Here is a 21,869-nt window from a genome sequence, read left to right as displayed (position 1 = left end):
CTTTCCTCTTTGTGTTGTTTCCTTTACTCTTCCTTCATCTAAATTGTCAGACTCCTTGTTACCTAATTTCTATTTTCTTTCTTCGCATTATTTTTCTTACTCTTCTTTAAAAAGGGTTCACCCAAAAATTCTGTCATTAATTACTCTCTCATGTCGTTCCAAACCAGTAAGACCTTCATTCATCTTCGGAACACAAATGAAGATATTTGTGATGAAATCTGAGAATGCTTGTAAACAAGGCACAGTGCATTAATGCGTGTTCTCCGTCAGAACGCCGACTCCTGCGTCAGCAGCATCACACGCATGCGTTGTGGTACTCTCGTGAACGATGTCCTTACTTTCTTTCTGGGTCTTGAACGTGTTAGTTGTGTTGCTGTCTATGCAGAAAGCTCTTGGATTTCATCAGAAATATCTTAAATTGTGTTCCGAAAATTAACAAATGTCTCATAGGTTTGGAACGACATGAGTGTGAGTAATTAATGACAGAATTTTCATTTTTGAGTATACTATCCCTTTAAGTATTTTTTTCTCTTCTTTCCAACTCTGTTCTTTTATTATACATTCACTTTCCTTTTTTCCTTAGAAGTTTTTTTTCTTTTTCACTTTCTTTATTCCTTTTTATCTTATATTGTTTCTGTGTCCTGATTTTTTTCTTGCCAGGTCTCAAGAATTGTCTGCATTACACTAAATAACCAGAATATAACAGACACAATTACTTACAAAACATGTCTTGTAAAATCAGTAAGGTCCTTTTCAAGGAAGAGTTGAAGGCCGTGGAGAAGGCTGTTCATCGCCCATTGATGTCAGATGTCTGTACAATTATTAAAAAAAAAATATTTAATATCACTCAAAGCACAAGCACTCAGCATAAAATATAATGAATATCTACTTATTCTGTTCACAAAACTACAAAGTATGATTTTTCATTAACTATTGAAGTGAAGTGACATGTGGCCAAGTATGGTGATCCATACTTGGAATTTGTGCTCTGCATTTAACTGTGTGTGTGTGTGTGTAGAATAAAAACAACATGTACATGAATGTGATTATTTTGTTTTTGTTTTGCCTTTTTATGTATTTTGGTTATGTATTTATTTACATGTGCATTTATTTACATCCCTTTTTTAAATATATACATTGCTGGTTATTTACGTTTATCACAATTCTATGTTGGTTATATTTTGGTATTAAACTCTAAAAAGTTCATGAACTATATACTAACGATATTTACAACTATATGGGCCTACAATAAATGCTAGCTAATCTAAGTACATCATTTCACTTTTATATTTTTACCTTAAAGAACAAGTCTTCTGTTTTTCATTGCAAAAAGGTCTACGCATGTATCCAAATCCAAGCTGTTAGTGATTGATTTTTCATGGGCCAAAATTACTAAATTACTTTTTCTTGTATGTAGCATTGTACGTCTGAAAGGACGTGTAGAGAAGGACCTTTCACATGACGCAGAGGACACTCCAATTACTAAAGCTGTTACATACAACCTATGCAACTCAGGAAATGTTTCCTTGTACCCGTGCATGTGTTTGCACATTGCTGTAAGATCTGATTTGGTTGGAAACTGTTTCAGCAACATAGGTTTGGCAACACACATTTCTTTTTCACTACCAGCAAGAAGCTGGAGTGGGCTGAGCATACTGGAATCTAGAAAAGATGGAGACTGTGGGAGGAGTGAGTTCACCGCCTTTATCAATTCCAGATTTTTTACTGAGAATCTGCTTTCCATCTCAGCAATAGCTCTGTCCAGAATATGCAGCAATGATCTTTTCAGAAACATACTTGGATCATTAGAAGAATCTGAATCTGTGTGACCAACAGAGGTGAGGACAACACTGTCTGACAGGTGTTTGTTCACTGTTCGTTTTCTTTTTTGGCCAGGGATATCTGCTCTCATTTCAAACTGATCCCATGAAGGATCTGTCCTAATGTCTTTTAAAGCCTGCAGGGAAGCACTGATGACCTCACTTGCTGTACATACATTTACAGTGTTACCCTGGAACACAGCATTTGCAGGTTTTAAGACCCCAAGTATTTTTACAAGGAAATCGCCAATTTTGAAGTAGTTGTGTGTTTCTAGCTGCACCATCAAGCCAGATGCTTCTGTTCTGATATCCATGGGTGCGGTACTGCTGTGTGAAACCTCTGAGAGAATGGCCAAAACATCCTCCTTATTGTCTACAAGACACTTTGTCATATCATAGTGGCTTGTCCACCTAATCTACTGCAGCCTTTTAAGGCAAGGGACATCATAGTTATGTATGACATACCATACAAGGTTCTGCTTGAATGGCACGCACTACTGCTAAGTGAAGTTGGTGGTTGTAGCAGTGGATGTATGGTATTTCTCTACCAAGTTTCTTTTGAAGCAGAGCTTGCACCCCACCCCTGATACCACTCATGACAGAGGCACCATCATAGCACTGACTGATGATTTTGTCAGTACTATAGCCTTGATCATCCAGGGCTGTAAGAATTTGTGAGGTAATGTACTCTGCATTCAACTGCTCAAGATCAAGCAGGCCAATTAGGTGCTCTTCTGGAACTGAGTTGCACACAAATCTTATCACTAGTGACAGGTTCTCCACATTACATCTATCTCGAGTTCCATCACTTTTTATACACAATTCTGATGTGTCTGCACTTTCATATTTTTGTTTTACCTCATTCAGCACACACTGTGCTAATGTGTCAATGATTTCATTTAGCACAGGGGTGCCCAAACTCGGTCCTGGAGGGCCGGTGTCCTGCAGAGTTTAGCTCCAACTTGCCTCAACACACCTTGCCTTCAAGTTTCAAGTATGCCTATTAAGAACTTGATTAGCTGGTTCAGGTGTGTTTAATTGAGGTTGGAGCTAAACTCATCAGGACACCGGCCCTCCAGGACCGAGTTTGGGCACCCCTGATTTAGCATGTGGTTAGAAGTGTATTTTGCATTTTGAGGTATACTTCTTGCAATTTCTGCCAATTTTGTGTCTTTTGTCAAAGTATGCTCAGAAAGTTTAAGGAAGAGCACAGTGCTATGATCTGCATTGTCAGATTCACAAAGAGTGCCTTCAGAACTACCACGAAATGCAAGCTCGTTGACAGAAAGGATGCGCACAACTTCAGCTAATGACTTGACATAATAGCGGTTTTTATACACATGCGTTTGCCCCAACAAACAGGATATAGTTTCACCACTGGCCTTTCTACTCTCATACGCGGCCCATGATTTCGCAGCATGTATGTGCCCATGGCAGGATGCATGCTTTTGAAACCCCTTATCTTTCTCCAATGCTGACTTCCAATTTGTGTATCCACGCCGGGTAAAAACAAGGTCTTTGTCATTTCCAGCCCCAAATTTGCGATATGGGAAACAAAAGCATGCATCCAACTTAACAGAATATTCCAACCAGGGCCTTGAATGATACCAACTGGAATTAAAAGCCCAGGCAATGCTACCAAACATGCGTTTTGGGTAAGAGTTTAATACTGGCTGTGTTGGTTCAGTATCTTTCAGCCCATGGCTAACATCCTCTACCCCGGGAGATGCAATACACCGACAACGGCTGCAGCTAACTGGTGATTGGCAGCTCCATAACGACAATGTGCCCGCCCATGCATCACATCTTGTGCAGTTTTTTGGTGAAACATCAAATCACCCAGGTGACTCATCCCCCCTACACCCCAGCTGGCATCATGGGTGAGACTTCTGTTGTTGGCATTTGTGCAGAAGGTGATACAGATATTTTGTCTGCACCAGCTTCAGAAGGTATGCCAGCATAATCACAGAAAGTCCTGTAATCACAGAAAGAGCTGAATCAGTCAGTTTGTGATGTTGTGACTGAACTGCGCCAGGAGCGACAGTCCCTAGTTCAGATGAACCAGACTCTGCGCTCTTGTTGACCGTTTGAAAAACGGTGTGTGTGAATAAAAGTTTCGAGTTTGAAATAATGTAAAGTTTGTTTCTCTACTGCTTTTCATAATTTTGATTTGTTGCAAGGCAGCTGTAGAGAACTACACACACTGGTATAAAGCATAAATAATGTAATGTAGCCTATTAGATTATGTAATGCAAGGTATTACTTGCATGGTGTGGTATTCTAAATATTTTTAAAATATTTTTCCATAAAACGGGTGGTCTTACCTGTTGAAATAACCTGTGGATTAACTGCCGTCTTCTCATGATCGCAACAGCATGTGCGTTCCAGTCAGCGGGTAGTGGAAGGGGATCCTCTGGAACATCCATGCGCATTTCCTCTTCTGGTAGCCCAACCCCATAACTCAAGCAGATATTGTGCAGAACACAACAAGCCAAAACAATTTGGCACACTTTGTCTGGATCATATAGGAGTCTCCCGCCCGATGCATCCAGACATCGCCACCTTCCCTTTGGTAAGCCAATTGTGCGCTCCACAACTGACCGGGCGCAGGCATGGGACATGTTATAGTGGGCTTCTTCAGCTCTCTGTGGGTGCGCTATGGGGGTGAGAAGCCATGGCTTCAGAGGATAACCTCTGTCACCTATAATTATATAGAGAATTATTTTTGGACACGAAAATGGAATAACAGCTAAACACAAATTTATTTACCTAGAAGCCATCCATCTCTAACTGCTCCTGTCTCTAGACGATTGCCCACGCTGCAGTCGCGCACAATGAAGGAGTCGTGCGTCGACACTGGCCATCTTGCAACTGCATTAAGAATTGCCTTTCGAGCATTGCAAATGAGCTGTACATTAATTGAATGGAAATTTTTCCTATTAACATACACATATTCATGTGCATGAGGTGCTCGTATGGCAACGTGAGTGCAATCTACTGCACCTAGGACATTGGGGAATCCTGTTTGGCACACAAAATCGTCCATAACATGCTGCTGCTCCTCGGCAGTGTATGGGAACTTTATTTACCGAGTGGACAATCGGATGATGCCTTGAAGCACAGCTGGCATAAGTCTACTCACAGATGGATGGGATATTCCTGATCGGTCACCAATCTCTCTTTGAAATGTTCCCGTGGCCAGGAACCCAAGCACGGAGAGCACATGTACCTCCACAGGTATGGCCTGGTTGGAGTTGGTGCGTCTCTGTATATTAGGGCCTATCTGGGCACAAAGATGTAACAGTGCAGCTCTTGGCAAATGGTACCTGCTTATCAACCATTCGTCGCCATATGCAAAGAAATCTGCCTGATCTCTAAAAACGCATTGTCTTCTCATTGCACGGTTTGCAATATCTTCAAGAAGCGCTAATGCTGCCATTCTGCCTCTTGCAAACTATTTCATCATAGGTCATTTTATAGGCCATAGATGCACAGAAATTATTAACACGCATGGACCCAAATTATTTAATAATGTGTAATTATTCTGTGGACAAAATGTGTGTGGTTATATTTTTTCTATTGACTATTATCAAAAGTACTATTCTATAAACAACATTAATAATAATAATAATAATAATCACAATAATAATAATAGTAGTAGTAATTATAAAAAATGTGGTTTCCAAAGGTGAGAATAAACTACGAATTCAAGTAAAATTTTCAGTCATCTTATAAAAAGTGAGCCATCCTACTTTTAAAACACTTGCTATGACAACTAATAAAAAGTTTAGTATCACGAAATTCTTGCAAAACTTTAAAAGACATTATTGAAAAAAAATTTGTACGTTTCATATCATAAAATAAATTATTACTCGATTATGGTCTCCGGTCTGATAAAACCGGCATGTGATTTGGTATCTCTTTATATTTACACAGTTTACTAATGCTGCTCAAATGTGCCATTAATGTACTGACACAAAAATATATAGTGTATTTTATACAAATATAACTGATGTAAATGACAAAAACAAAGTTCAAGGCTGATGTCTCTATTCATTTTCACAGAAGCAAAGCAGCGGATGTTATGAATAAAAACAGTTAACAATGTTATTGAATAGAATCTATTACAAAACCATTATTGCACGACATCGGCCTGTTCTTAGGCTACACAGACAAAACAGTCGGAGATGCGTTTATGCAGTTTTCTTTTTCTATTTTACGCATTAGTAGTAAATCAAGACTTCGCAAGTTCTCTTGTAAAATAAAATAATATAAAAACAACATGGAATAAACTGTATACAGAAAGCGAGTATAGACTATAAAGAACCCCTTACGAAAAATATGTTTATTCAAGTGTGCTATTAGTATACTTCTTTTAAACTAAAAATAGGAATGTATACTTTGTCTACTTATGTACTTCTCAGAAATGGGTTTTATGTACTTCTCAGAAATATACTTAAAATGACATTTAAGTATACTTGACTTATACTTAGAAAAAGTCTAAATATATTTGAGCTATTGTGCTCCTAGAATCCATGTTTTCATTGTTATACTGCTAGTACACATCTTCTGTACAGAATTTCCAAAAAACACAAGTGAAGAAGAAACCGAAACAACAGATGCTTCCGCATGTAAACTAACATGATCATCAGACATAAAACAGCATCAAAACTGTGTAACGTTATGGAATAAAATGTCGACCAATGAAGAGGTAATAATGACTGTCAAACTTTGGGGTGTTGATCGACTCTATCTACGTTTTGAGCATCTGTGTTGTTTATGATGAATTTGGTGCTTGCACGTACACCGCTTTTATTATTACTGCAGCTTAGATGTTCAAATAGCTGCAGTGCTCAGACTTTGCCACAAGAAGAAGTGTGTAGGCCTGCTCAGACCCTGACATGACGGTAAGTGCTTTTCCACGTCAAAGACCGTTTTTATAAATATGAACGTTGCCCTGGATTTTAGAGTATGCACACTCTAAGATCAAATCTGTGCGTACTACGCACATTTTATAAATGAGGCACCAGATGTGGCGCACTGTGACTTCTGGCTTTTCCCAAAACTAAAATCACCTTAGAAAGGGAAGACATTTCAGACCGTAGATGAGATTCAGGAAAATACGACGAGGCAGCTGATGCCGATTCCAACAAAGGATTTTGCAGAGTGTTTTGAGCAGTGGAAGAGATGCTGGGAGAACCGTGTGAGGTCCCAAGTCTACTTTGAAGGGGACTGGGGCATCATTGCATCGTTTTTCATATATGGCTGGATACTTTCGGGACAGACCTTGTATAAATCTTTCATCTCTTTCCAATTTGAAAAAAATGTGTTGAAAAGCATAGTTCCAACAAATCAGACTTTCTAGATACAGATTCAGGGTATTATTTTATATTCTTCACTAGCCTTTATGTTCTCAACGAGTTATGAATCACTGGGTTATAATTATATAATGCTTTATTCCTTTTCACCGGGTTATGGAGAATTACTGAAAGTGAAGTATGCTTACATGAAGAAGGATATGAAGCCAAACAGGCATGTCTTGAATATATGGAAAACAAAATCCTCCGGAATGAAAAAAAAAGTGAGCTGCTAAATAATATGGCTCAAACTAAGGAAGGCTGTATCCTCCTTCCCTCCTGTTGTTACTGAGATGTTTCCTACTTACTGGTGACTGTTTACTTTCTAAAACTATTTTGAATAAAGTGGAGACTAGGAACTCTTTGCTTGCTTGTCAGGAGAGGGGCATTAATTCACATTTTTCCTAGTTTACCTTGTAACCTGAGAAGGGCCCAAACACATTATTAGATTTAATAATGGAACAACAGATGAAAAGTAACACATCATCTGCATAGTTACAAGTAGTTAGGTCTAGTGTGGACTTTATATTCCAATTTAAGTACTTACTAACAATTGGTGCAACCCTAGTCCGGACAATCTGGACAAATCAGACAGAAGAGGATTCTCTTTTGCATTGCACTGTAAGTGCTGAAATGACAGTCACATTGCCCAGTAATAATAAAAAAAGACACAATAGCTAAATTCATTTAATAGAAAATGTTAAATTAGAACAAAGAGGGACTTGATACTGAACAATCATATCAGTGTTTCATATTACCTAATTAAGAACATCACTAATATATAGTATTCACATAAGCAAAGGCCCGTTCATACCAAGAATGATAACGTCTCATTTTACTTATGTAACCATGGTTCCCTGAGTAGAGAACGAGACACCGCGTCCTCTAGGTTTCCCATAGTGACCCCTAGAGGACGCACTTCAAAGTTCCCATGAAGGAACTGTAATGACTATATTGACATCCACACTAGTGGGTTATAACGTTCTGTTTACTATCAGTGCGCATTGCAGAGGGCGATTAAAGTTATTATTAAAACTTTATAGTTACAGTTATAGTCCTTGGTGTGAATGGGCCTTAATTGCAGTTCTAAAATTGTTAAATGTTAAAACGGCCTTAGTTAAACAAATGCCATTGATTACATTTCAGTTCACTGGGAGACAGAACCTGAAAGAAACATCTATTTAAACGTATGGCACACAAGAACAGTGTGGATATATTCCACATCAGATGCATCATATCAAATTATATGCAAAGGGGAAATGCCACTGGGTTAAATTTCATTAGTTTAGCTGCTGTTAGCGTTAACATTATCCAACATTTGAATAAAAATATACATAAACTTTGGTACAACAAACAGGTTTGCTTCCCAATCAAATATACCTTTAGTGTACAATATACATATTTTGATAAAGTTTAAATACTATTTGGACTAATAAAAGTTTAAAGACTTCAAAAATATTTTGTGGTAACTTAAACCTGAATCGCTTTCTGTACATCGGTGCTGCTCTAGTCACATAAGGCAGTGTTACTGTTTTCATTTTAACATGTTCCCTTTAAAACCACACTTTCATACAAAAAAAAGTCAGTCATGTATTTTAACCTGCAAATCTGCAACGTCATTAAGAAAAAATATGGTACAAGCACCAAACCTCCCAAAGGCTGTTTACCTGCTGAAATGGATAAATCACAAGCTACTTGTTTAGAGCTAAAATGCTTTGAAAATTTGAAAATTGAAAATATGTTGAAGGAACAGTTCACTCAAAAAATGAAAATTGTCATCATGTGTTATTTTGTTTTGACAGCAGGTCACTATAACTTATTGCTGTATGGAAAAGAGCAGCATAAAGTTTATTCAAAAGTCTCACAGCAAGGCAGGGTGAGTAAATCATGACAGAATTGTCACTTTTTGGGTGAACTATCCCATTAATCTTTCTAGAAATGTTTTGAATCAGTATAGTGTTTTGAAATGTATATTGCTTTAGGAATGATTCTCCTAAGTGCATTTCTTCCATCTGGGTCCATCATGTAAAGTTCATTGGGGTCACGCTTGGTCAAGTCCACAAATCATCCCCGAAACACAATTACAGGAAAACGAATATATATGCTGGTTGATTAGATGCTGGAATAAGAATAAACAAACAAACAAACAAATACAGATGACATCTAGACTGACATTAGTCAGAAGACTGTGGTCCATAAATGTCTGTGTGGTCCATGTAAATAAAGATCAATGGAGATTCCCACTTTTGTGTTCAAGAGTTCATCTCTGTTTTCCATCTGAATTATAAGGCAGAAGAAACCATGCTGCTATACGTAGATCTCTACCCTCCTGTTTCTGGGTCATCAAAAAAATAAACAGCTCCATCCATGAGAATCTTTAATCCAGCATAGCATCTAGCTGATCGCATAGTTCCAACAAATCAGACTTTCTAGATACAGATTCAGGGTATTATTTTATATTCTTCACTAGCCTTTATGTTCTCAACGAGTTATGAATCACTGGGTTATAATTATATAATGCTTTATTCCTTTTCACCGGGTTATGGAGAATTACTGAAAGTGAAGTATGCTTACATGAAGAAGGATATGAAGCCAAACAGGCATGTCTTGAATATATGGAAAACAAAATCCTCCGGAATGAAAAAAAAAGTGAGCTGCTAAATAATATGGCTCAAACTAAGGAAGGCTGTATCCTCCTTCCCTCCTGTTGTTACTGAGATGTTTCCTACTTACTGGTGACTGTTTACTTTCTAAAACTATTTTGAATAAAGTGGAGACTAGGAACTCTTTGCTTGCTTGTCAGGAGAGGGGCATTAATTCACATTTTTCCTAGTTTACCTTATAACCTGAGAAGGGCCCAAACACATTATTAGATTTAATAATGGAACAACAGATGAAAAGTAACACATCATCTGCATAGTTACAAGTAGTTAGGTCTAGTGTGGACTTTATATTCCAATTTAAGTACTTACTAACAATTGGTGCAACCCTAGTCCGGACAATCTGGACAAATCAGACAGAAGAGGATTCTCTTTTGCATTGCACTGTAAGTGCTGAAATGACAGTCACATTGCCCAGTAATAATAAAAAAAGACACAATAGCTAAATTCATTTAATAGAAAATGTTAAATTAGAACAAAGAGGGACTTGATACTGAACAATCATATCAGTGTTTCATATTACCTAATTAAGAACATCACTAATATATAGTATTCACATAAGCAAAGGCCCGTTCATACCAAGAATGATAACGTCTCATTTTACTTATGTAACCATGGTTCCCTGAGTAGGGAACGAGACACTGTGTCCTCTAGGGGTCGCTATGGGAAACCTAGAGGACGCAGTTCGAAGTTCCCATGAAAGGGAACGTCTCCGGTTACTTATGTAACCATGGTTCCCTGAGTAGAGAACGAGACACCGCGTCCTCTAGGTTTCCCATAGTGACCCCTAGAGGACGCACTTCAAAGTTCCCATGAAGGAACTGTAATGACTATATTGACATCCACACTAGTGGGTTATAACGTTCTGTTTACTATCAGTGCGCATTGCAGAGGGCGATTAAAGTTATTATTAAAACTTTATAGTTACAGTTATAGTCCTTGGTGTGAATGGGCCTTAATTGCAGTTCTAAAATTGTTAAATGTTAAAACGGCCTTAGTTAAACAAATGCCATTGATTACATTTCAGTTCACTGGGAGACAGAACCTGGAAGAAACATCTATTTAAACGTTTGGCACACAAGAACAGTGTGGATATATTCCACATCAGATGCATCATATCAAATTATATGCAAAGGGGAAATGCCACTGGGTTAAATTTCATTAGTTTAGCTGCTGTTAGCGTTAACATTATCCAACATTTGAATAAAAATATACATAAACTTTGGTACAACAAACAGGTTTGCTTCCCAATCAAATATACCTTTAGTGTACAATATACATATTTTGATAAAGTTTAAATACTATTTGGACTAATAAAAGTTTAAAGACTTCAAAAATATTTTGTGGTAACTTAAACCTGAATCGCTTTCTGTACAAAAGAAACATCTATTTAAACGTATGGCACACAAGAACAGTGTGGATATATTCCACATCAGATGCATCATATCAAATTATATGCAAAGGGGAAATGCCACTGGGTTAAATTTCATTAGTTTAGCTGCGAGTCTGTTAGCGTTAACATTATCCAACATTTGAATAAAAATATACATAAACTTGGGTACAACAAACAGATTTGCTTCCCAATCAAATATACCTTTAGTGTACAATATACATATTTTGATAAAGTTTAAATACTATTTGGACTAATAAAAGTTTAAAGACTTCAAAAATATTTTGTGGTAACTTAAACCTGAATCGCTTTCTGTACATCGGTGCTGCTCTAGTCACATAAGGCAGTGTTACTGTTTTCATTTTAACATGTTCCCTTTAAAACCACACTTTCATACAAAAAAAAGTCAGTCATGTATTTTAACCTGCAAATCTGCAACGTCATTAAGAAAAAATATGGTACAAGCACCAAACCTCCCAAAGGCTGTTTACCTGCTGAAATGAATAAGTCAAAAACTACTATGTTTTTCTTGCAACCCAAGTTTCACTAAATGTTCCTTTAACCTTATAACTAAGGGAATTAGCTTAAGGGCTTTCATGCAACTGGGCACTGAAATACATTGCATCAAACCTGAATAAAAAGCTAACTAAGTTTATTAATAGGCTGTATATTTGTAGGCTGTACCTGTTACAGGAGCAGGATCTGGTTTAGAGGCGTGCCGTGTTGAATTCAGGGGACTGGGAGGTTTGGGAGCAAGAGGAGGAGGTGCTTTCACTGGTTTGGCTGGAAGCTCCACACATGGCAGACTCATATCTGTTTCACTGATGCGGAGTTTCACCGTGTCCTGAGTCTCTAAAACTAATGTGCCATCTGGGCTGCTGTCAGACGCTGTGTTTGACTGCTCTTTCTCTTTTGGCTTCTGCCGTCTCTTTACTGTGTCTGACTCTTTAAGGTTGAACTCTGGAACTTCAGGGGTTTTGGCCGGTTTGGCCTTCTCTGGCGACTCAGAAGTGGTCTCTGCCTTGAGAGGCCCGCCAACTTTGGGCCTCTGTTTGATAGTGAGGTTGCCTTCCTCCGCAAAGGGGATGCACTCGCTGGAGCTGTTCTGAGGCGAGGATGAGCTCTCCAGGCCTGAATCCTTCCTCCCATCCTCCTCTTCCGAGTCGGACTTTACCGCTCTATCGGTATCTGCTTTGGCGAACACTGGGGTGGATTCGGTCTGACTCAGAGGTCTACGCCTGGACCCTTCGTTGGTACTGGAAACAGCTGTAGGGGTTTCCTGAAGGAGCTCCACCGTAGGCGCAGGTAGGACTGTTTCTAATGCAGCTGCGATGCTCTTCACGGTCCCAGGTCTGCCATTCTCAACTCCTCCAGAAGGTGATACTGGAGTGTCAGAGACAGTTTCAACACTAGTGCTGCTGCTGCTGACGGAGCTAAGGCGTTTAGGCGGTGGAGGAGGAGGCCCTTTACGCCGAGCCCTGATGGCGAAAGAGTGGCTTCGGCTGGCGGACTGCTCGTGGGCGGACTGAAGACGTGCCAGCTGGCCACGGGTAGGCTTGCGGCTCAGTGTGGCATACGAAGGCATGGCCATACTGGCCAGCTGAGCTGCTTCATCATCATCATCTTCATCTGGTTCACCGTCCGACAAAGCATACCGGGACAGACTCTGTGTGCGCTTCTTGGTCACGCTAGAAGTGTGACGGTCAAGCGTGGCACTGTTATATTGTGACCGTGGATAATTGAGGGTTTTATGAACAGGAGAGCCTTGTGGAGAAGGAGCAGAGCTCAGTTTGGGTTTGGCAGGCACCGCGGGGTATTTAAAGCCTGCGGATGCACTGAACGGCAGCTGCTGTGGTAGCTGAGGACGTGAGACCTGGTCGCGGCCTTCTGGAATGTTGCGCTCTTTAGCAGGACTGCTGTCTGGGCTCGTTAAGCTCTCTCGGGAGAGGCTATAAGGGGTCGCAGCGGAAGTGGAGGAGGGGGTGCTGGGGGGCTCCTGAGAGCGTCCGGAGCCTCGAGAGCGTGTGTCAATGCTCTCCTGACTGGAGGACATACCTACTGCGTTCTTGATGGCCAGTCCATCCTGACAGCCACTGTAGTGGGAGGACATGGCACTTTGTAGCTCAGTACTCAGCTCACTGTCCTGGAAAGTCATCATCTTGGGCGTGTGGGGTGAGGGGAGGTCGCCGCTCTCAGGAGGCGGCTCAATAGTGACCAGGTCCAGGGCCGTGGGGGTTTTGCGCCGCAGTGTGCTCTGCCCTGATTCTGCCTGCATAATAGCCTTATGAATATCGCACAACCTCTTCACCGCAAGCATCATTTTTTTCTGATGGCCTGTCAGAGACACACACACACACACACATACACTGATTTAACACTTACTCTACATGTCACACAAGAATTTAACAAAACAGGATTTGCTTCACAGGATATATAGAAAATGTACACTATGTCCTAGAAAGCATGATACAACAAGGTGAGAATGTTGCATATCCCTGCACAATCTCACGGTATATTTGATGCTGAATATACAGTAATTTGGAAAAGGACTTTAGACCAATCAGATTTATCTGTAGGAAAGACTACCCAAAATCATACCAGAAGAATAAAAATGAAAATGTCCTTGTCAAGGTCATGGCAAGTAAGAACAAAAATTGGAAGAGCTGCCCAGGGGAAATGTGATTGGCCTTCAATGTTGAAATGGGGTTTAAATAATAACATTTCTCATTTCAACATTGAAAAAACATTGCTACAATGTTTAATGCCAAATGGTTGTGAAAAGGGTAACAAAATACTTATAAAAGATTGATGAACTTTAAATATAATAAGATGTCAATCGTTAATGACCAAAGGATGAAGGTTTTTAAACAATCATTCAAATTCTGTTCTAATAATGATTCATCCAAACCAGTGTGAACCTACTTATTTAAAATAATCAATTCAAAAGTGTGAACCTACTTATTTAAAATAATCAATTCAAAAGAATGATTTTCTTACATATCATGCTTGCTTTAGTTTGAAAGCAGGTTTAGTTGTACACAAGAGCAATATTTAGCCAACAAAAATGTTCAAGTCCCCCACCCTCTGGTTCTACTCGCCCTCCTCCGAGCGGGATTCAAGATTTCCGGCATGGGAGGCAGGCATGTTAACAAGACTACAGCCTTTAGCGTCAGTCTCTAGTGCACCTCTTGAGATCAGGGGAGTGAGTTCTACCTTCATAGCTCTTACAAGCCGGCCTCCATTACACTCACCACTTAAACGTCACTCCCATCCGGGTCACGGCACCAATTTAACCTCTCCGGCTCTACTGCTCCATGTGGGATTTGAGCCGGCATTTCTGACATGGGAAGCAGGTGCGCTAACAAGGATGCTAAAGACCACAGCCACTAGCGTCATTAGCTAGTGCGACTGGTTTTCCATAGCTCTTACTATCTGGCCTCCGTTACAATAACAAGAACACACAATTTTTTAATTTCCAATTATTCCTAGCTTTTCTTTGGTTTTGTTAACCCTATAACTACAACCACCACAGAGTACTTAATTCAGTGTTTCTTTTAAACTCACCTAGTTTGGTGATGCCAATCTCCTGCAAGTCTTCCCATGTGAGATCTCGGACAATGTTTATCGAGTCATAGCCGTTCTCTGAGAGTTTCTTATTATACTGTGGCAGACCTATGGCGCTCAGCCACTCCCCAAGATCCTGCTAAGAGATAAGTTTTTAATTGTGAGTGAACTGAAGACAACACCATAGACACACGTATATGCATACTATAGCGAGTAGTGACTTACCGGTATGTACTCTGGGAGCCATTCTGGAATGCTGAGGTTGCCGATCTCAAGAGAAATCTTCTTACGGTGTCCTGGTTTAGTCACACCAATAGCCGTGAGATCCTGAAAAATGGTATAATACTTAATCAAAATCTCTATCTGCAGCAACAAGAGTGAGTGGCACTTCTTAAAGCAACCAAACACTGGCGCTCTGATCGTACCTCTGGGGTCATTCTGCTGATGGTAGGTACGTCATAGCCAGCGTTGAGGAAATTAGCAGTGTACTGCTCCAACTGAAACTCACTAAGCCACTGATAGATGGCCTCAGCATCCTGACAATGATAAAAGACATGAAGATATACGACATGACAGGAAGCAAACAGAATGCAGGATACAACTGCTGTTGTATGACACTTTTTATAAAATGCGGCTTCTCTAATTGTATTATGTTTTTTATATGACATATTTTATATAATCAAATTTTTGGGCTTAATTAAGAGTTGTATGTTCTTATACTCACATTTATTATTAGTGTACTTGTATACTAATGGTATAATGGTGTGGTATAATTATATAATCAACATTTTGATGTCAGTATTTTCATAAAGTTTTAATACAACTTACAACAACATTACAAAATGTATTTGCCAGCTATGCATTAACTGTAATAGTGTTTTCTGACCTTGCCCTCCAGCAGCTGTTGAGGACGCACAAACTGTTGAGAGAAACCCTGCTCTCCTGGCCTCTGTGTGGGCAGCACAGGTCTGTGAGGAACTCCTTCAAAACAACACCACACATACTCATGTTAATACATGAGAGCATTTTCAATGTCTTTGAATTAGCTAGTGTTTTGCCAGTTTTAAGTTGATGTATGAAGTCCGTTATAACTCAAGTTCACACAGGTGTCCTATCAGAGGAACTTGGTTTGATATTTTGTAAACCATTGCAGTAACTTTCATACATTTTATGTGTCCAAATACTGTCACCGTAAGCTGTAACCGTAAACAGATACAAACAGTAAATATGGCACAGGTAACTCTTTACCTGTGGATGTGTCTGGAAGTTTGTTATGATCTGGCTGTAGTAAATCCACAGCAGAGGGCGTTGCCTGTTTAAAATGAAATGAAAATCAGAAGAAACCTTAGCTATAAAACTTTAGTTCACATTGGAACGACAAATGTGTGCCTGAAGCTAAAAAAGTTTAACTAAAATAACAGGAAACAGGTCCATTATGGTCTGATGAAGAGTTGTGGACTTCGAAACATTGCAAAGTTGGAATTTAAGGAACAGTTTTTTTTTTAAATAGTTTTTTGGAGCTGTGATGTGCCGAATTTTCTTCTACATGTCAGGTATGAATCCTTGGATTTAATTGAAACATTATAGCTAGTAGTATAAAAATGTCTTAAATGAGACAAAACACAAATTCTTTATACATGGAACAAAACATTTTACCTGCTAAAATAGCAACATTAGCACTTCGAGATGATCACCAGAATGTTCTTAACCAAAATGTACCATTTCAATCTAATTTCTCTTTATTCAAATGAAGACATTTCATTATCGCTCACTACCTCTAAAAGCACCCGTCATAAGACCATGACTTAATATTTATTTATTTATTGGTTTATTTAATAGGGACCATGCATATTCATGAACATTGTTGTATAAATATACACCATGTAAATATGCCAGAATTAGTAACAATAACTACTTTTCATCTGTAGTCCCTATATATATTTCATAAAGGTTCAAATTTTTAATAACATCATCATTAGAAAAATGTTTATCTACTACAGAAACAGACATGGAAATCACATTTTCCCTGGTATTTCTAAATGGGAACTCTTTAAGTTGTATTTCTTACAAAGCATCATGCCTGTGAATGAACACAACGAATGGTTACCTTGCTGGTGTCAGGGCTGGTGGTGTGTTGCTGTGGTCCATTGGGGGCGCTGTTGCTTTCTGTGCTCTGGCCACTGCCTGCACTGCGGGTGCTGCCCACACTGCCAGTGCTGCCCACACTGTTCCTGTCCCCAGCTGCGAGAGAGATAGAGGCGTTAGTCCAGTGAGTCAATGCAATCATAACATGACCGCGATTATGCCATCACTGCAGCCGTCTGCACTGCCATGCCAGTGTGCCACCCCACAGCTGTGAGGACACTGTACCCACTGTGCCAAGGGGCTGGATTTATACTCAAGCAGCAGGCAGGATGGGGTAGGGGGTAGCAGGGCAAAGCCACAGGCATGTGGTGATGGGGTTTACAGATGACAGCACACAACCTACAGTACGTTCTGCTGCGGGAGCGAGAGGGTTCGCAGTACGCTAACATCTGGAGACGGACACACCAGCTGGGTCTGTGTGGTGTCCCGACAGGCCAGCCAATCAGAGGGTCTGTCTGCAGCAGGGAGAGGGTGACAGCCAGTAGGGGGCGCAGGGGAGTGCAGCGGTTCTTACCAGCGCAGGAGTTCCGCAAAACCCACACGTCCTCCATGCTGGGGGTCATGTGCTGGGACAGACTGCTGGGAGGCCCACCTAGCGGACACAAACACTTTTTGGGCCATTGGCCTCAGTCTTGTGGGCGGATAATGTAAGGGTGTGTGCATCACCAATCAGGGGATTCAGATGAGTGTGCGCCACTGCATGGTGTTTATATGCAAAGACAGTATTTCAACTATATCTGTCGCACAGAAGAACCATGAGCCCACCCAGGGTCCATAATCAACCGTTCGCCCCAACTGCCAATGACTAATAATATAATTCTAAATCTTTTGGTTTACACAGGGTTCCCACGCTTCTTGAAAGTACTTGAATGTCAGACGCATGGATTCAAGGCCTGGAAAGTACTTGAAAACAAATATAAGTCCTTCAAAGTGCTTACATTTGAAATAAATTTAGTTTATTAGAATGGTGCTTTTTCAAAAATTGTCCTATATGCAGTGTGGGCATTCAAAGACAAAACGAAACTGCGCTAATGATTGGGGGTTGAGATAGGGTAGCACGAGAAAAAAACTTAGCGTGAGCTGATGCGCAGCCCTGCATGAACCTATGGAGAAGCAGTGCATTTGCGAATGAAAATTACTGCGTGCAACTTTGAAAAAAAATATTTAGGAGCACCAGTGCGACTGACCCGATCAGCATATTTGTGTTTGCGCTCAGGGGAGCTTCAAAGGTTTCTAACTTATTTACAACGTGCTTTTGCTGTGTTGAGTAATGCATCACAGACAAATCTGTTGATTCCTTGAACACAATGTTAATCAGAATCCACTCACTGCTCAAACACCTGAGTTTTGTTCAGTGCTGAGTTCTGCAATCTCACGAATCCTCCCATTATTGTAAACTAAGTGTTGACGGTGTAAATAAGAGATTCATTGTGATTGTAGGGAGCTTCATCGATTATAATGGAACTTTGTGAGATTGCGATGAGTGAGTGACAGCTTTTAATGATTATTAAGGAAGTTTGCAAATGTGATATTGATTTAATACAACAGTTCATTAAATAAGAAATTAATATTAAGTGACTTGCATTGTCTGACTACAACACTATTGCCTGATTTTGCTCTATTTCATCAACGAAAATAGTTTCAAACAAAGTCACAGCTGAGCCGCTGCGCATTTCCAAGCAAACACAGCGGTGTTTCGTTTATGAATGAAAGTGCGTTTTTAAACAAATCTGAATCAATTATCCATTCATAAAGCCAGTCACCTGCTTCATTCCTGAATTAATTAGTCGTTCGAACGAATCAATTGAATGAATGATTCAGTGATAAACTCAATGATTTGCCGCCACCTACTGGCAGTTTTACTTTCATTTTTAAAGGATCTTTTCTGTTATTTAATTTGTTTAATATTTCTATATTCAAAATGTTATATTTAAAATATTAACTTTAACATGAATTTAATTCCACTCATGCCACCTCTGAGCTTCATTAAACATCTTAAAATACACCTACAAGCCACTTTTGTGTTCTTCTGTGCCACCTCTGTGGTACAAATTATTTTTTTTTAATAATTATTTTATTTGATTAGTAACTTATTCTTATTCTACTTGAGTTTATTCTGTTGTTTTAATTAGAAATTTTAAAAAGCTTATAAATATAATTTCTTTTGAATTTGACATAAAAGATTACATTTTTAATAAAGTTAGAAAAATGCCATTACAAAGGTGTAAAAACTAAATTCCCTGTAAATCACTTTAAGGAGTCAAATATCATCTCGTAATGGGAAGGCTAATATTTGATCAGAATTTTTGATTATTGATTAGAAGGTGCTCCTGAAATTTTTGACTGTGCTCCTAAATTTTTTTTAAATTTTTTAATTAAAGTACGCACAGAGCCCTGTTTAATTACTTTTTATTCATTTAAAAATTGAGAAAATCTCTCGAATTTAAATCTTTTACAAGAATTACAGCAAAAACCAGTTTGATGCAAGAATATATATTTTGTATTTGAATATTACCAGTGTGAACTCCATTGACTTCAATGGATTTAATTAAATTCCTTTGAACACGACTGCTCAAAGTGGTGGCTTGAAACCAACACATTCAAAACCTCATTACTCTGAAATGTTTTATGTAAATGTTAAGTGTAAGTGAAAAGTTAAGTACTGTAACAGGTCTTTCATGATGCTTCATATGCTGGGGTGTGAACTTGATAGGTGCTTGAAATTAAATAAATAGTGCTTTAAAAAGTCCTTGAATCTGGTGTTCATGAAAGAGTGGGAACCCTGTTTACATCTAGAAAATAAGTGAAGTACTTAATTCAAAACAGCAATACAACATGGTTATTTAATATATAATACCATTTATTTAAGCAAAAATAAAAAATTTGTGATCTTAATCGCAATTGTTACTGTATATAAGATTTTGGTCAAACTGCCAACCCATATTAAAAGCCAAGGAACTGTTTTTAAGGATCTAATGACATGCGAGTATAAACATTTAAAGCTGCACTAGAATTGCACTGCATTAGCAGTGGTTAAGAATGAACAAATTACATAAAATAGCAACAAATCTGTGGTTCAAAACCAGGTTCTTGTCCTATCCTGTTTCACTATGGTAAGCCTACAGGTTTTATTTACGTTATGAGTTATGTCAGATTTGGAGGGAAGTTGCAGGCTTGCATCATTCGATAGTGCATGTTTACGTCATGTCTGCAAACACAAAATCGACCGTGTGTTAGCTGAGGAGGGGTTTAAACCATTCATTACCCTGCAAATGTTCAAATGTTAATTGGCGAATGGTCCATTTTGAATGCACACATATTGCGTTCATAACCATGGTGAAATAGCGTGAGACCACGAGACCACGTAACAAACGTGTACCATATACATACCAGTCACTGGTGTGCAACAGAGTTCAGAAAAGTGCTCTCAGAACAAACTGATCTCTGACATTAAACACTCAGGTTCGCATCAATAGCTTTAGGCCTTGTTTGCACCTGGTATTAAGATGTGTTTTCGCCGATCCGATCACAAGTGGACAACATTAAATACATGCATAATTGGGGTCTAAAAGGTTTTAAGCTTATCCACGTTCAACCACGTGAAGAAATAGTCAAAAAAGCATTTAACCTTTTTGCTTTTATAGTGTAGAAGCTTATATGTTTGAATGCATTTAAACAGCCTTACTGACCTAATACTGTTGGACGTGTTGTAAGAAAACCACCAAACTCTGCTGTGTTGTACCAAAACAAAACTGAAATCGCAGCTGCTTTCTAGATCCTTTTTATTTGCTTCCTTTCCCAATAACTTGTAAACCACCTAACATTGGATCGTTCAGTCAACAGTATTCATATAACACATTTAGCACTCCCGCAAAAGTGATGTACAGCGTGACGAAATGGTGTCTCAAGAAAATCCGCGGTCACAGGAGATCCATTTTAAAGCCAGGTGGAAAAAGTATGAGTCTCAGCTGACACATTTGTAATTGGATCACTGAAAACATCTTAATACCAGGTGGAAACGTGTGAGAAAGCACCCTTAGAGATGGGACCGAGTGGGTATACCTGGGTTGGTGCTCAGACCGTTGGAGTGTGGGAGGACCAAGTGTGGGTTAGCGGTGTACAGAGTGTAGGAGTCGTCAGTTTGAGGGGTCCCGCCCCCGCTCAGACTCAAGCTGGGACTGAGGGCGGACCTGGAGAGCAGCTGCTGCCTATGGGTGGGCAGAGAGGCGTGTCGTGACAGGGTGCCCCCTACAGGACAACACACACATGACAGGAGCAGAGGGTTAATGCAAGCGGATGGAGGTTAGAGATTAACATTTATTACATGGGAAGCAGCGGGATGGAAGAAAGAGACACGTCTAGGTAACATCTGTCAGCATGTTACTGATTCAGTAAAGGAAACAATGTTATTTGCAGGGTTAATGGCTGTAATAAAATCCATCAAATGAAAACATATAGCGATCACGGGCTGTGAAGCTTCAAAACTTTGGTCAACCTGCTACAATTCAAGTTATTATTGTACCTGAGCGTCGGCTGATGACCTCGACTATGGAGGGGGGGAAGTAGCCAATTCTGTCTGTTCCCCTCTGGGTGTCATGAATGTGGCCCTTCCAGCGTCCGTCCACGTGCTGCTCTATCACCTGCCAATCACAACAGCAGAACACACTGACGTCACGGTGATCTCACCCGTACTGCTGCAAATGCAACCCGCTCGATTTTTAATCCAGCCGTTTTTCATCCTTAACAACCAGTCAAAACAGAGGAGGACGTCGGGAGTTCAGAGACAATGCATGATCTGAAAGCTTTTGAAAGTTAGATAACATAACCTCAGCTGCCCACCCTAAGCAAATACGCATAAAGCATATAATAGCTGCAGGCCCGACGACAAAACAACAGCGAGAACATTCAGCTCATGAAATACATCTCTAAACCC

The 21,869-nt window shown here is 39.6% G+C and overlaps 1 protein-coding gene across 1 annotated transcript; it reads right to left on the bottom strand.

Moving 5' to 3' along the window:
• Nucleotides 1–11,882: 11,882 nt before the first annotated feature.
• On the bottom strand, nucleotides 11,883–21,612 carry LOC107548690 (caskin-2-like). The gene is made up of 9 exons (XM_016229477.1): nucleotides 21,459–21,612; nucleotides 20,999–21,184; nucleotides 16,899–17,032; nucleotides 16,040–16,103; nucleotides 15,678–15,772; nucleotides 15,217–15,327; nucleotides 15,017–15,118; nucleotides 14,792–14,930; nucleotides 11,883–13,561 (listed from the first exon to the last, which is right to left on the bottom strand). Exons 6-9 carry the CDS (start codon nucleotides 15,226–15,228, stop codon nucleotides 11,883–11,885), a joined length of 1,932 nt encoding a protein of 643 aa, XP_016084963.1. The 5' UTR covers nucleotides 15,229–15,327; nucleotides 15,678–15,772; nucleotides 16,040–16,103; nucleotides 16,899–17,032; nucleotides 20,999–21,184; nucleotides 21,459–21,612.
• Between the last annotated feature and the right edge of the window lie 257 nt (nucleotides 21,613–21,869).

The sequence above is a fragment of the Sinocyclocheilus grahami genome, unplaced genomic scaffold (assembly GCF_001515645.1).
Source record: "Sinocyclocheilus grahami isolate Dianchi unplaced genomic scaffold, SAMN03320097.WGS_v1.1 scaffold353.1, whole genome shotgun sequence".
Lineage (NCBI taxonomy): Eukaryota > Metazoa > Chordata > Actinopteri > Cypriniformes > Cyprinidae > Sinocyclocheilus > Sinocyclocheilus grahami.
This window is presented reverse-complemented; position numbering and strand designations above follow the sequence as displayed.

Coding starts and splice junctions, on each gene's coding strand:
- LOC107548690 (XM_016229477.1), bottom strand. Junction 14,931..15,016: donor GGCTCCCAGAGTACATACCG/GTAAGTCACTAC, acceptor CTTATCTCTTAG/CAGGATCTTGGGGAGTGGCT. Junction 13,562..14,791: donor GATTGGCATCACCAAACTAG/GTGAGTTTAAAA, acceptor TGTCTCTGACAG/GCCATCAGAAAAAAATGATG.